This window comes from Delphinus delphis, chromosome X (assembly GCF_949987515.2).
Source record: "Delphinus delphis chromosome X, mDelDel1.2, whole genome shotgun sequence".
NCBI classification, from domain to species: domain Eukaryota; kingdom Metazoa; phylum Chordata; class Mammalia; order Artiodactyla; family Delphinidae; genus Delphinus; species Delphinus delphis.
This window is the reverse complement of record NC_082704.1, coordinates 27,367,124-27,380,642: the sequence shown is the minus strand read 5'-3', so window position 1 is coordinate 27,380,642 and position 13,519 is coordinate 27,367,124. Positions and strand designations below refer to the sequence as shown.

At 47.6% G+C, this 13,519-nt stretch overlaps 1 protein-coding gene and 1 non-coding gene across 2 annotated transcripts in view; both read left to right on the top strand.

Moving 5' to 3' along the window:
- Nucleotides 1-5,637: 5,637 nt before the first annotated feature.
- IL13RA1 (interleukin 13 receptor subunit alpha 1) overlaps nucleotides 5,638-13,519 on the top strand; it is a 64,737-nt gene continuing 56,855 nt past the window's right edge. The window contains exons 1-2 of the mRNA XM_060002284.1: nucleotides 5,638-5,923; nucleotides 12,510-12,649. Of these exons, the coding sequence (XP_059858267.1) occupies nucleotides 5,845-5,923; nucleotides 12,510-12,649 (219 nt within the window). The 5' untranslated portion in view covers nucleotides 5,638-5,844. The remainder of the gene's footprint in view (nucleotides 5,924-12,509; nucleotides 12,650-13,519) is intronic.
- Nucleotides 10,884-11,010, top strand: LOC132419083 (small nucleolar RNA SNORA35). The gene has a single exon (XR_009518097.1). It is a non-coding gene; the product is annotated as a small nucleolar RNA SNORA35 (small nucleolar RNA).

The following is a 13,519-nucleotide window of genomic DNA, read 5'->3' as shown; positions in this document are numbered from 1 at the left end:
TATTGAGTGTGTACTATGTGTCAGGTACAGTTATGAGTGCTGGGGATACAGCTGGGGGGAAAAATCAGAAAAAATTCCCTGCCCTCCTGAAGCTTACATTCGAGTGTTAGAGAGACAGAGTGACCCAGGAAGGGAGATAGGGAGTGTTGATGGGGTTTGCAATTTTTGATGAGGCGGCCAGAGCAGGCCTCCATGCGCTATCTGAATGAGGTGAGGGAGTGGGGCAAGTAGCAGTGGAAATAGGCAGGGCAAAGGCCCTGAGGCAGGAGTGCGCTTGGCCTGTGTGAGGAACGGCCACAGTCCTGTCACAGGCCTCTCGTGCAAACAGCACTTCCTTGAGTGCACCCTTTTCTAGAAGAAAACCACTTGCTGAAGAGCAAGAACCTTTAAGTCAATTAAATCCGGACTGATCATGTTACATTCATCTTCATCTTCTCTGTGGTACCAGGCGCTGTCTTCCCTACAGCCACCCCAAATAAACTTATAACCTAAGTCAGAGCAGTGTGCTTGCATGCTGTACGCATGGCCTCCAGTCAGATTGCTGGCCCTAAGCTCCTCCTAGGTGGAAATCCTGGAGTCACCCTGGAGAGAGTCTCCGGCCTCCAGGAACGTAAATCCAGTGACAGAAATTGACTTGCACGCAAACCTCTGTATTATTTGCTATGGTAGAGAAATTTGTCGAGTGCTACGGGCACACGTATAGGAGGGAGTAAAGTATTTTGCATTTGGGGGTTAAAGAAGCTAAAAAAATAAGTGACATTTGAAGAATGGAAATGGAAAAGCTTTCTGGACAACAGAACAGCAAGAGGAAAGGTCTGTAGTGAGAAAATACCAGAGGTGACAAACAAGTAGTAAGTAAGGGGAGTAGGCCAGGCCAGGGAGCTTAGGGCCTGTGCAGACAAGGAGGCACATGCCCTCTTGGTGAGGTGGCAGCCCTGTTTAGCGCCCTCTGACAGCTGGCACAGTGAAACGCCGGCCCAGTGTTAGCAGAACTTCTGGTTTCTTAAGAGAAGCTAAAGATCTGCGGTGTTATGCAAAATTGCCTGTTTATTTTTTTTCTTCATTTCTGGCATCTACATCTAAATAAATACAAACATGTTGTGAACCAAACAAAATTGCCTGCAAGGGACATTCAGCCTGAAGGTGGCCAGCAGCTAGGAGGGCTAGAGCTCCCAGTGACCTGGGGAGTCTGGCTGGACATAAAGCTGGGAAGAGTTTGGGGAATCAGTCACGAAGAACAAGCCTGCAGGCAAAGGAGTTGGGACTGCCTTTTGTGGCATTTGAGGGGAGGGGGTGTCACTGAAGAAGCTTAAGCTGGGAGTGAAATGGTCAGATTTTCACACTGGGAAGGTCTGTCTCCTGGAGGGTGGATTTGAAGACCATTGTGATCTATAAGGGCAAGACGATAAGGACCTGAACAGAAAAGTGGAGGTGAGGAGGGGGAAAGGGTAGATCTGAGAGATGTTTTCCCGGCTAAGTGACCTCATGGCTAATTGGTGGGGTGGGCAGACTATGTACACTAGATACAGGGAAGGGAGGTGTCAAGGATAAGTTTTAGCATTAACCTCTCACTGATTTTTGGTGGGCATGAGGACAGTGGCTGGGTAGGGATAAAGTACAAAAGAGAACAAAGTACGCTAGCTCAGAATTTCTCAATTATTGTCATTTTGTGCCGGGGAAGTCTGTTCTGGGGGATCATCCTGTGCATTGTTGGATGTTTTGCAGCATCCTTGGCCTCTACCCACTAGATCCCTCAAGTTGTGACCGCCAAAAATATCTCCAGACTTTGCTTCCCCCGCAGAGGCAAAATCGCCCCTGTTTGGGAACCATCGCTAGTGTCAGGAGGGAAATTCCCTGTTTGCTACTTCCCTTTTTTCTTTGCATTGCAGTGGCGCTGAGGGTCTGTTCTGGTTTCGCTTAGTAAAAGGTAGAAGACCTTTTGTGAGATTTTTTCCTAAGGAGCCAGAATTCTTGACTAAGCCCTTGGTCTGTGTTGGGGTCTGTGTCCTTTTTTTTTTTAATTTAATTTATTTTTGGCTGCATTGGGACTTCATTGCTGCGCACAGGCTTTCTCTAGTTGCGGCGAGCGGGGGCTACTCTTCATTGCAGTGCGCGGGCTTCTCACTGTGGTGGCTTCTCTTGTTGCGGAGCACGGGCTCTAGGCATGCGGGCTTCGGTAGTTGTAGCACGTGGGCTCAGTAGTTGTGGCTCGCGGGCTCTAGAGCGCAGGCTCAGTAGTTGTGGCGCACGGGCTTAGTTGCTCCGCGGCATGTGGGATCTTCCCAGACCAGGGCTTGAACCCGTGTCCCCTGCATTGGCAGGCGGATTCTTAACCACTGCACCGTGAGGGAAGCCCGGGTCTGTGTCCTTTATGAACTCAGCAGGGGGCCTCTCGCTGGCTGGAAGGAGATCTGACTTTGGAAAGGGGGACATCATTCTCTCCCCCCAGATACTTTCTTGTTTGTGCCCCTTTCTAACTCCATTTACAGAAAAGAAGAAAGCCTTAGTGAGAAGGGTAAAGATCAAGAAAGCCAACTGGATGCACCAGTCAGCCCAGAACTCAAGCCACGACCAGCCAAAGTGAAAAGAACTGCAACTGGGAATCTCACACCCAAGTCATCAGGGCTCAATGGATTAAAGGTTAAACCTAAACTTGATGTTGACTCATCAGGACTTTGATTACACAAAGCCAAAATGAGAGTTCTTTGTTTATTGCAGTTCCTGGAAAGCCTTGCATCTGTCTTCATCTTCTTGTATGCGGGGGCAGTGGCCTAACTCAATCAAGATGTTCTTTGAGTAAAAGTACACAGAGATTACAAATAAAAGCTTGATGTTGAAGAAACAGCATTCCTAACCCTCGCCTAGCCCTACAAAAAAAATTCTTTTTTTCAAATGTTGCATGACATCTAGGGTCTACAGGAAATGGAACTGACTATAAGAGTCTTACCCAAAAAAACAAAACAAAACAAAACAAACAAAAAAAAAGAGTCTTACCCATGACAGCAGGCCAGGACTGTCGAGGCCATGCCACCACGCTTGGTTTTTTTCCCTCACAATGTGCACACTTTCAGGGCCTTTTCTGAAGGCTAATGACAAGTCATGACCCTTATTTTTCTAATCGTTTGCAGCCATTACTGTTCATTTCATTAAGGACTTGCTCAGTCTATGCCAGGCGGTGCCCACGATGGCACTCAGCCAGTCCCCAGGGGCTCCTGTTCCAACTGGAGACTTCTTAAAAGGCAGATGACATAATCATTTTGGAAACATCATTATAAACTTATTATATAATGTTTATAGCAAATGTCAACAAGTGTATGTGTGTGGTGATGGGGAAGGGGAGGTCTTAGGTTAGAGAGTGGCTAGTCTATTTGTGGGGCGACTTAGAAATAATAGTAATCTCTCAGTTCTGCTGGATTCAATAGTTTACACAGTGTTTTCATAAACATTATTTTGTTCGGTAATATACACAGGCAAGGATTCATTCTGAACTTTGGAGTGCAAGACTCAATATCTCAAAATTCAGCTCGGGCAGGCCTGCCCTCTGGAAGCCTCTCCTGCCTCTGCCCTCCCATAGGTTGTCCCTTCTTTGTGGCCCACAGTTCCCTGTTCTTGACCTTATGATCGCCCCTCACACTGGCTGCAGCTCTTTGTTGGCAGGGCCTGCTTTTAATGAGTGTCTACTGCAGTTTCTAGAAGGACAATAATATTTATTGAACTTGAGGGCCTTAATTCCAAGAGTGAGGCCTTTGTTTCGGATAGGTTAAACATCCCCAGGCTCTTTGAGTAGGGTCTAGACTAGGTGTATTATCTGCAATTTTATTGCTATATTTTTTGCAAAAGATTTCAGGTGTGTCCATTGGCTTAATTCAACTCAAATACACCCTAGTTAGTGGGTCTCATCATCCATCCAGACATGACACTTTTTTGGGGGGATAGTGCCAGAATAATCCCCCCCCAATGGTGTACATGACCTAATCCCAGACAACTGTGAATATGTTTGTTACCTTATATGGCACAAGTGACGTTGTAGGTGTGATTAAATCAAGGATTTTTCAAAATTCATTTTTATCGGAGTACAGTTGATTTACAATGTTGTGTTAGTTCCAGGTGTACAGCAAAGTGAATCAGTTATACATATACGTATATCCACTCTTTTTAAGATTCTTTTCCCATATAGGTCATTACAGAGTATTGAGTAGAGTTCCCTGTGCTATACAGTAGGTTCTTATTAGTTATTAATCAAGGATTTTGAGATAGGGAGATTATCATGGATTATCTGGTAGGTCCAAATCTATTTTTTTCCTTAAAAAAATTTTTTTTTAATTTATTTTTCGCTGCATCAGGTCTTAGTTGCGGCATGAGGGATCTTCGCCACGTACGCGGGCTTCTCTCTAGTTGAGGTGCTTGAACTCAGTAGTTGTGGCGCGCAGCCTTAGTTGCCCCGCAGGCATGTGGGATCTTAGTTCCCCGACCAGGGATCGAACTTGCGTCCCCTGCACTGGAAGGCGGACTCTTTACCATCGGACCACCAGGGAAATCCCCCACCCCCCAATTTTTAAAAATTTGTACACAATTTAAAAAGGTTACACTCCGTTTACAGCTATTACAGAATATTGGCTATACTCCTTATAGCCTATCTACACCCAGTAGTTTGTACCTCCCACTCCCCCACCCCTGTATGGCCCCTCCAACCACTAGTTCCTTCTCTATATCTGGTAGGTCCAATCAAATCATAAGGGTTTTTATAAATGTAAAAGGAAGGCAGGAAGGTCAGAGTATGTGACGAGGGAAGCAGAGGCCTGAGCGGTACAGGAACGAGCCAGGGAATGTAGGCAGTCTCTAGAAGCTGGAAAAGGCGAGGAATAGATTCTCCCTTAGAACCTCCAGAAGGAACGCAGCTCTGCCTACACCTAGATATTAGCCCAGGGAGACTTCTGACTTCCAGAACTCTAATATAATACAGCTGGGTTGTTTTAAGTCACTAAATTTGTGGTAATTTGTTACAGCAGGCACAGGAAACTGAAGGGTTCCCGTTTTCCTCCACCCTCAGCGTCATTAATCTTCATAGTCACCCACTTTGAACATATTCAATGTGTATCCTTCCCGCTCACCTTCCGTCTCTCAATATATATCTACCAAAAAGAAAGATGAAGAAAGTTCTTTGTGAGCTTTGAAAAATCGAAGTACATAGTATGGCACTGTCCCTCATATTTAGAATTTTTCTTTTTTTCTTCGACTCAACATTATGTCTCACCAGCTTTCAAATATACCTTTTGTCCCGTTGACAAAGCACACTCCCGCCAAGTCCCCTCCTTGGTCTTCCAAGTCCTCCCTGTGAGGTCAGGCCTGGGTTTACTAACCCCGGGGTCAGAATTTAGGAAACAAGGACTCAGGCCAACGACTGGAAGCCTCGTCTCCAGACTCCCAGGGTAAGGCTCCTGCCCCGAGACCGCCCGGGCCCGGTGCCCGGCAGGGCACAGCCCGGGGCCTGTCCGAGGCTCAGCCAGGCTGCACAGTCCGCACCGAGCCGGGCGGCGGGGGCCCGCGCCGCAACAAGGTCAGGGAAGTTCTGTCTGGCCCGCGATCGGACTCCGGGGGCGCGGTGGCGGCTCGGCTGCCGCGGGGCCAGACGTCAGGCCGCGGGAGCCGCGGGAGCCGCGGGCGCCCCGCCCCTCTGCCCTCGCTGACCGCCTGGGGTTACCTGCGGCCTGTGGGCGGGGCGGCTCTTCCAGTCTGCGCCGGCCCCCGGCCTCCAGGGCGGCGGAGCCGGGAAGTGGGAGAGGGGGCGAAGGAGGCGGAGACTACAGCGGCTGCAGCCCGGCCGGGCTCCGAGCGAGGGACTGCATGGAGCGGCCGGCGCGGCTCTGCGGGCTGTGGGCGCTGCTGCTCTGCGCCGGCGGCGGCGGGGTGGCCGCGCCCGCGGGTGAGTGCGGCCGCCGGGGCCCGGGGCGGCGGGGGTCGCGGCCGAGAGGCCAGCAGGGGCGCTCCGGGGGCGCCGCGGCGGGGGTGGGCGCCGGGGGCCGTCCCCACGACGCCCCGCGCCCGCGGCCGCCGCCGCCTCCCTCGCCCGGCTAGAGGTGGGGGAACCGGAGCGGCCGGGTTTTTCCGGATCCCGGGCGGCAGGGGCGGCGGCGGCGGGGCCGGAGGACGACGACTTGTCGCTGCACTTCCCTCGGTCGTCGGGAAGCGCCGAGCCTAGCGCCGGGGCCCGGGGCCGAAACGAGTCCGTGGCATCGGAGGGCCGCGGGGTCGGGAGCCGGAATGTCGCCGGTGCCCCCGGGAGGGGATGAGGGGTCGGGAGGCCGCGGGGACGGCAAGCTAGGTCCGGGCGAGCTGGGACGCGCCGGGGCTTCTTGCGCGGCCGGTCCAGCGAGGGGGTGGGAGTCGGAGGGAACCTCTAAAGCTCCTAGTCCCTGTAGGAAAAGGACGTGAGGGTCGCGGCCACCTCTGGCGTCCAAGAAATCCGGTGGGAATCTCGGAGCAGCATCCACGTGGATGCCTTTTTTTCCTTTTCCTTTATTAACCTTTATATTTTGGAACAATTTTCGATTGACAGAAAAGTTGCAAAGATGGTATAGAGAGTTCTCGTATACCCCTCACCCTGGTGCGGCAATTTAAATTAATCAACCAGAGTTACTGTGAGAAGTTGAGGGCTGATGAATTCCTCACGGCCAGCTTTTGCCATGAGCGGCCTAATGGACATTTTTGGTGACGATAGTATAACTTCAAATTCTAGCCCCAAATTCGATAGGTTTTATTGTCACATTGACACAAACACCCACAATTTGTTTATTGCATTTTCAACCAGTGTGTTGTGCTTTGAAACCCAAGTTGAAATGTTGATTAGGAAACCTCGATAGCCTCTATTGATTCAGTCAACAAAACGTATGCACAGTCTCCTCTGTGCTGGACAGTGTTCTAGGGGCAGAGAGTGGAGCCGTGAGCAAAACAGGTCAAGTCCCTGCCCTTTGGAGTTTATATGCTGTTGGCAGTCAGAGGAAGGGGCCGGGGGCGGGGGGGGGGGAGTAAAATATAAGGTATGTCGGATGGCGATAGGTACTATGGAGAAAAACAAAGCAGGGAAGGGGTTTGCCATTGTAAATAGGGTGGAGTAGGAAGACCTCCACTGAAAAGGTGGCATTTGAGTAGAGACTTGAGGGAGGTTTGAAGTTTGACAGTCAATGATTCAAGTGCCTGCCTTGTTTAGTACTGAGCCAGGCTCTGTAGGTTGGCTTAGAACCTTAGAGTATACTGCGTAATCGTTGCCCCCAGTTCACTTGGGGGGATCTGATTCCCATAATCATATGGGGCAGCTGCAGTCCAAAGAAGGGAGGGGGTCACCCATCTCATTAGTCTCCTGATTTTCACAGTGCTACTCTAACCCCCTCCCTCCTACAGATTTCCTCCCCCCACGCACCTGGAACAACAAACAGCTGGCCTTCTAGTAATACTGGCAACCCCCAACTTAATCAGTTTTGTCACAGAAGTTCATTAGTAACTTGGTTACTTAGAAATAGAAAAACTTTTTTCCCATTGGAAATATTGATAGAATTGCATGGTTAAAGAAAAAAAAAGAAAGAAAAAAAACAGTCAGGGGACTTGAGTTTTAGCGGTCTGACATTTCCCAGGTGTGGGACTTCAGGGCTTGTCATTTCCCCTCACACAGCAGCTTTCTCATCTGTGACAGGAGGTTGAACTCCGTAAGTTTTAAGGGCTCTTCCAGCGCTAATCTTTTGAGTGTTTATAAAAGATTAGGTTACCAGCTTAGTTTAGTCTGTTTAGATTGGTAGCCCACATTGTGGCATGTCTTAATAACAGCTAGCACTTACATAGTGTTTACTCTGCCGGGCAGCGTTCTAAGTTTTCCACTTGAACTATTTCATTTAATTTTTACACAAAACCCTCCTGTAGGTGCTGTTATTAGTCCTGTTTTGTATGTGAGGAAGCTGAGGCACAGCAAGGCCCAGAGCTCTCGTAGGTGATAGAGTGGAGGAGCTTGGCTTCCGACCCTGGCAGCCTGGTTCCAGAGGCCGTGCCCCTAACCACTGTATTCAGTGCCTCTCTCTGCAGAATTGAAGGGAGTCCTTGGCTGGGAGAGGAGCTGGGCCCCTCCCAGAGTAGCAGGGCAGGACTGGTTGGCACCCATGCAAGTATGTACAGGCCATTGGTATGAAGTGAATGATCATGTATTGGAGACTTGCTTTATAATAGCCAGACTGTGTAGTCCAAACAATAAGTACTGTAGGCGTTCAGAAGAGGGGAAACTGAGGGCTGGGAGTGTCATGGAAGAGCTAAAGTTTGAGCTAGACTTTTAGGGTGGGTGACATTTGAGTAGGTGGAGGAGAAGTTATTCCCAGTTGGGGGGAATAGCAGCTACAGAGGCCCAGAGGTAAGGGTGAGGGTGCCCTTTTGTGCTCAGCGAGGAGCCCAGCTTGGCAGGAGGGTGCATTGGCAAAATCAGTCCAGGCAGAAGGGCTTCATTTGCCCTTGAAGCTCAGTGGGGCGCAGCGTGAGGGAAATGACACTGGAGGAGAAGCCAGCAGGGAGACTTGACTGAGTGTGGGGAATCACTGGAGTGCGAAGCGACGCAGGGATCTAGGGTTGGAGGTGGCCACTAGAAAGATGTGCTGTGCACGCCTTCTGTCCAGGCCCGTGCCTTACTGCTGTATGTCTGCCTGGCTCACGGGGCCCAGCAGAGCGCATTAGTGTGATTGGGATGATTGAGAGAGGTGTTACAGGACTTCCCTGGTGGCGCAGTGGTTAAGAATCCACCTGCCAATGCAGGGGGCATGGGTTCGAGCCCTGGTCCGGGAAGATCCCACATGCCGTGGAGCAACTAAGCCCACGCGCCACAACTACTGATCCTGTGCTCTAGAGCCCACGAGCCACAACTACTGAGTCGGCGTGCCACAACTACTGAAGCCCGTGTGCCTAGAGCCTGTGCTCTGCAATAAGAGAAGCCCCCGCTCACTGCAAGTAGAGAAAGCCCACGCGCAGCAATGAAGAGCCAGTGCAGCCAAAAATAAATAAATACATAAATTTATTTTTTAAAAAAGTGTTGCAAAAAGCTCTGAAAGAGGTTGATGACTGAGTAGATGTAAAGGAAGGAGATGAATGACTCATGTATAACTCTTGTGATTTCCTTGACTTTTCCCGAAATATGCATGCTTCTGCCAGCTCCTGTGATTGAACAAGAGAGAGCAAAAAGTTTTAGTTAAGTAACATGCCTTATTATTAGGAACAGCATTGATCATGTTAATTCATAATTCGAATGGGATCTTGTGCTAGATGTCCACACAGACTCACTTGAGGTTTGACGTTTAGTTGAGGGAGCTACTTGAGTCCCTCTCTCCTTCCCACTCCCCTTTCTGGTGAGTGATCAACCCCTAAGAAATGGTTAGAATTAGATGCTTAAGGAAAGCTTATCAGGCAGAGAAGCTTGTGTCTCTAAGGCCACGGACACATATCAATTCCAGAGAAAACCAAAGCAACTGTTTAGAACTGTTTCGTCTCTTCAAAAAGAAAGAAAGCAGACAGCACACATTTACACAGCACTTGTTCTGTGCCAGGCACTGTTCTGAGTTCTTTTTTATCTGTATTAACTCATTTAATCCTCATAATAACCCTTTTTCATTAGTTTACTATTATCATCCTCACATTATAGATGCAGACACTGAGGCAGAGAGAGGTTAAGTAACCTGGCAGCTGGTGTGTAGCAGAGCTGGCATATGAGCTCAGGCAGTAGGGCTCCAGAGTCCGTGCTCTTAATCACTACACTACGCTGAAATGATGTGTCTTACAGATGAGGAGCTGTTACAGACTTTTACAAGAAGCACAGGTCTCCACTTATTTATGTGTCTGGATGTATTATACCCACATACATATATTCAGATATATTTAAACATTTGGAGATTGTATCGCAAGAGGGAGGAGGTATGGGGATATATGTTTATGTATAGCTGATTCACTTTGTTATACAGCATCAACTAAAACAGCGCTGTAAAGCAATTATACTCCAATAAAGATGTTAAAAAAGTAAAAATTAAAAAAAGAGTTTCTGTGAGCATGTGTGCTTTTTAAAGTATAGGAAGTAGAAAAATCTTAAGAGAAATGGAAGGAACCATTAGGGGGGAAAAAAAGGATGGCAGATAGCCACAAGTAGCCTAAAATGCAAACCTGTTAGAAGATCTGACTAAAGGATGCTTCAGAACAGATGGGGGAAAATGAAATCCGTTTGAGAGATTGGAAATAGGGCCGGCTATTGTTCTATTAAAATACTGAGGTTCAAAAATAGATTTAAAAAGGTCTTAGACTACCTTGAAAATTGGGGTATGATTTAAGCAAACCATAAATAGGTAATATTTTTATTGTTAGGGCTTTAATTTTTGTGTGGGAGTGGGAGGTTTGTGGGAAGGCAGAGTGTCAGGAAGTGCTAAGCCAGCTATCCTGGACTTTTGCTCTAGTGTGTTTCTGGAAACTGCACAGTAAGGGAGATAATCCTAAAGTAAATTGTAATCTTCAGTAGGAACAAAGTTTTCATTAGAGACTCTATACCTGATAAACAATTTGCCTTCAAAAATATCATTGACGTGGGCTTCCCTGGTGGTGCAGTGGTTGAGAGTCCACCTGCCGATGCAGGGCACACCGGTTCGTGCCCCGGTCCGGGAAGATCCCACATGCCGCGGAGCGGCTGGGCCCGTGAGCCATGGCCGCTGAGCCTGCGCGTCCGGAGCCTGTGCTCCGCAACGGGAGAGGCCGCAACAGTGAGAGGCCCGCGTACGGTAAAAATAAATAAATAAATAAAAAATATCATTGACGTGATGTTCGAAAGGCCAAACTGGAATAGCTATACACTCCTGTAATCACTTAAAATCCTAACTTAAAATCACTGTCGCCTGAGCCATTGGTGCTCCTGGCACTGGCTGGGTTTTAATGCAGTGCAATAGGAACCCCCTGCTTCCACAAGGACTTGGCCTGCTGTGGCCTCCTCCTCCCCACAGTTGGGCCTTTGGTCTACCTTTCAGAAAGCCTGATGGTAGTTGAGTTAGGAAAGGCGGAATGAATATTGAGAGTTCAGGGTCTGTGCAGGCTGCTGTGTATAAACCTGACTTAGGGGGGAATCCCACCTCTGTAGTGCCTGTGGGGTTGATGTTTTGGGACAAATGGTGTTTTTTGTTCAGTTAAAGAGGAAGGTAATGGCATAAATACTGCAGATTATGTAAGAGGCCCAGAGCACTCCAAAGTGTTGGCATAGAGTATAAAATAGAACTACTGATTGATAAATTAATAAAACTGTAGTCCTTAAGTAATTAATAATGATTAAGTTTGCCACTTTAGACAATTTGGGGGGATTGTTTTTAAAATTAGTTTAATAAACTTTATAAATTTCGACTTACAGAAAATTTGCAAAGATAGGACAGAGGAGCCCTCATCCAGTTTCCGTGGGACGATTTTGGCCTCAGGAGAAGTTCTCAGGAAAGTTTGAAATGGTGTTTCCTTTCCCTCCTCCATATGTACTTCCCTGCATTTGGCAGAAGCATGAAAACTCCTATCCCCGATCCTAAAGCTGGGTCCAGGATAATAGAGCCAGTAAATATTTGGTGGAGACAGTGGTGGGTTTTCTCAAAATGAAACACATTTTTTAAGACACTGGTTCACAGTTTCTCCTCTTTTCGTCCCTCTTCAGATTTGTCAAAGCTACAGTTCCAGTTGTTTAGTGTCAGACCTCAGGGGAGCAACAGGGTTGTTAGATCTCTTTCTCAGTACTTCTTTGGAAAAGTTATAAGAACAATTGCCAGGTCACGTTAGCAAGCACGATTAAAGATGAGCCACTTAAACTGACTTGCAGAACTGCTGGGATTGAACTGTCTGTATTGAATGGGCCTGAGCGCGCAGTGTAAGGGACCCCAAATACCCACCGGAGGAAAACTTGGACATTTAAGAATATACTCTCCTCTGTGTTCACACCATAGCAAGTGGTTAAGAATGCGGCCTGGGGGACTTCCCTGGTGGTGCAGTGGTTGAGAGTCCGCCTGCCGATGCAGGGGACACGGGTTCGTGCCCCGGTCCGGGAGGATCCCACATGCCGCGGAGCGGCTGGGCCCGTGAGCCGTGGCCGCTGAGCCTGCGCGTCCGGAGCCTGTGCTCCGCAACGGGAGAGGCCACAACAGTGAGAGGCCCGCGTACCGCAAAAAAAAAAAAGAATGCGGCCTGGGAGCCACACTTTCTGGGTTTGCATCTCAGCTCTGCCATTGACTGGCCGTGGGATATGGGGCCAGTGATTCAATGTCCCTGTGCCTCAGTCGCCTCATCTTTACATGAGGCTGAGAGTCCCTGTCTCATAAGGTTGTGGAGAGTACTTAGAATGCTGCCTGGCTCAATAAACGTTAGCTCTTGATAACTCAGTTTTCTGATTCTTGGTCTCCAGGACTTGGAGGAATGGATTAAATTAACCACTGAAAACACTGGCTGCTGTGGATAAATGTATTTCTTGTGCTTGATTTGAACAGAAACTCAGCCACCTGTGACGAATTTGAGTGTGTCTGTTGAAAACCTCTGCACAGTCACATGGACATGGAATCCTCCTGAGGGAGCCAGCCCGAATTGTAGTCTAAAGTATTTTAGTCATTTTGGCAACAAACAAGATAAGGTAAGTTTTCTGGAACATATTGCACTGATAAGGTAAAGTGAACCCTGTGAGTTGGAGCTAAGAATAAGTCAAATTCTAATCTTACTTCAAAGTGGGATTTTTATTTTTGAGTTGTGTCCAAATGTTTTAACTGGGAAAATTATGGAAACAACTGTTGACAAAATTGAACATTAGAAAATATTTGCCAATCAAATACAATTGAGATTATTACTCTTTTAGGAAATACTAGGCACTCAATAAATAATTAATTATGTTAAAGTTGGTTCCTGTAGGCACCCAGTGAATAATTAATTATGTTAACATTGGTTTCTGTGTTGCTGCCTGAAGGCTTGTATTTATATAGCACTTTCCATTCCTCAGGAAATTTTCAAATTTACCATCTCACTAATCCCATGCACAGATAGATATGCAAGAACTATGTGATGCAAAAGTAAATGGCCATATGGAAAATGAAAACATAAGATGTCAGTGGCAGGTGGGGTTGACCAGACAGTTCCCTGATGCTTGAGGAAAGATGAGAGAAACTTTCGGCCTTTCCAGTCGGATGTGTGACCGATTTAAGTGAATTTTTGTTAACAAGATTGGATAATTTCGGATTCTTTATGATAGTCTTATTCAATGGAAGTTCCTTTTGAGCCTTATTGGTTTGTAGCCCCTGCTAATTGACAGGTTCCTCAAAGCATCATATCGTCTGTTCAAAACTGTTTTATATCTTTATACAGTCCTTGGGTTCTGCATCTGTGGATTCAGCCAACTGCAGATGGAAAATATTAGGGAAAAAGAATTCCAGGAAATTCCAAAAAGGAAAACTTGAATGCCTCGTAGTGGCAACTATTTACATATCATTTACGTCGCGCTAGGTATTATAAG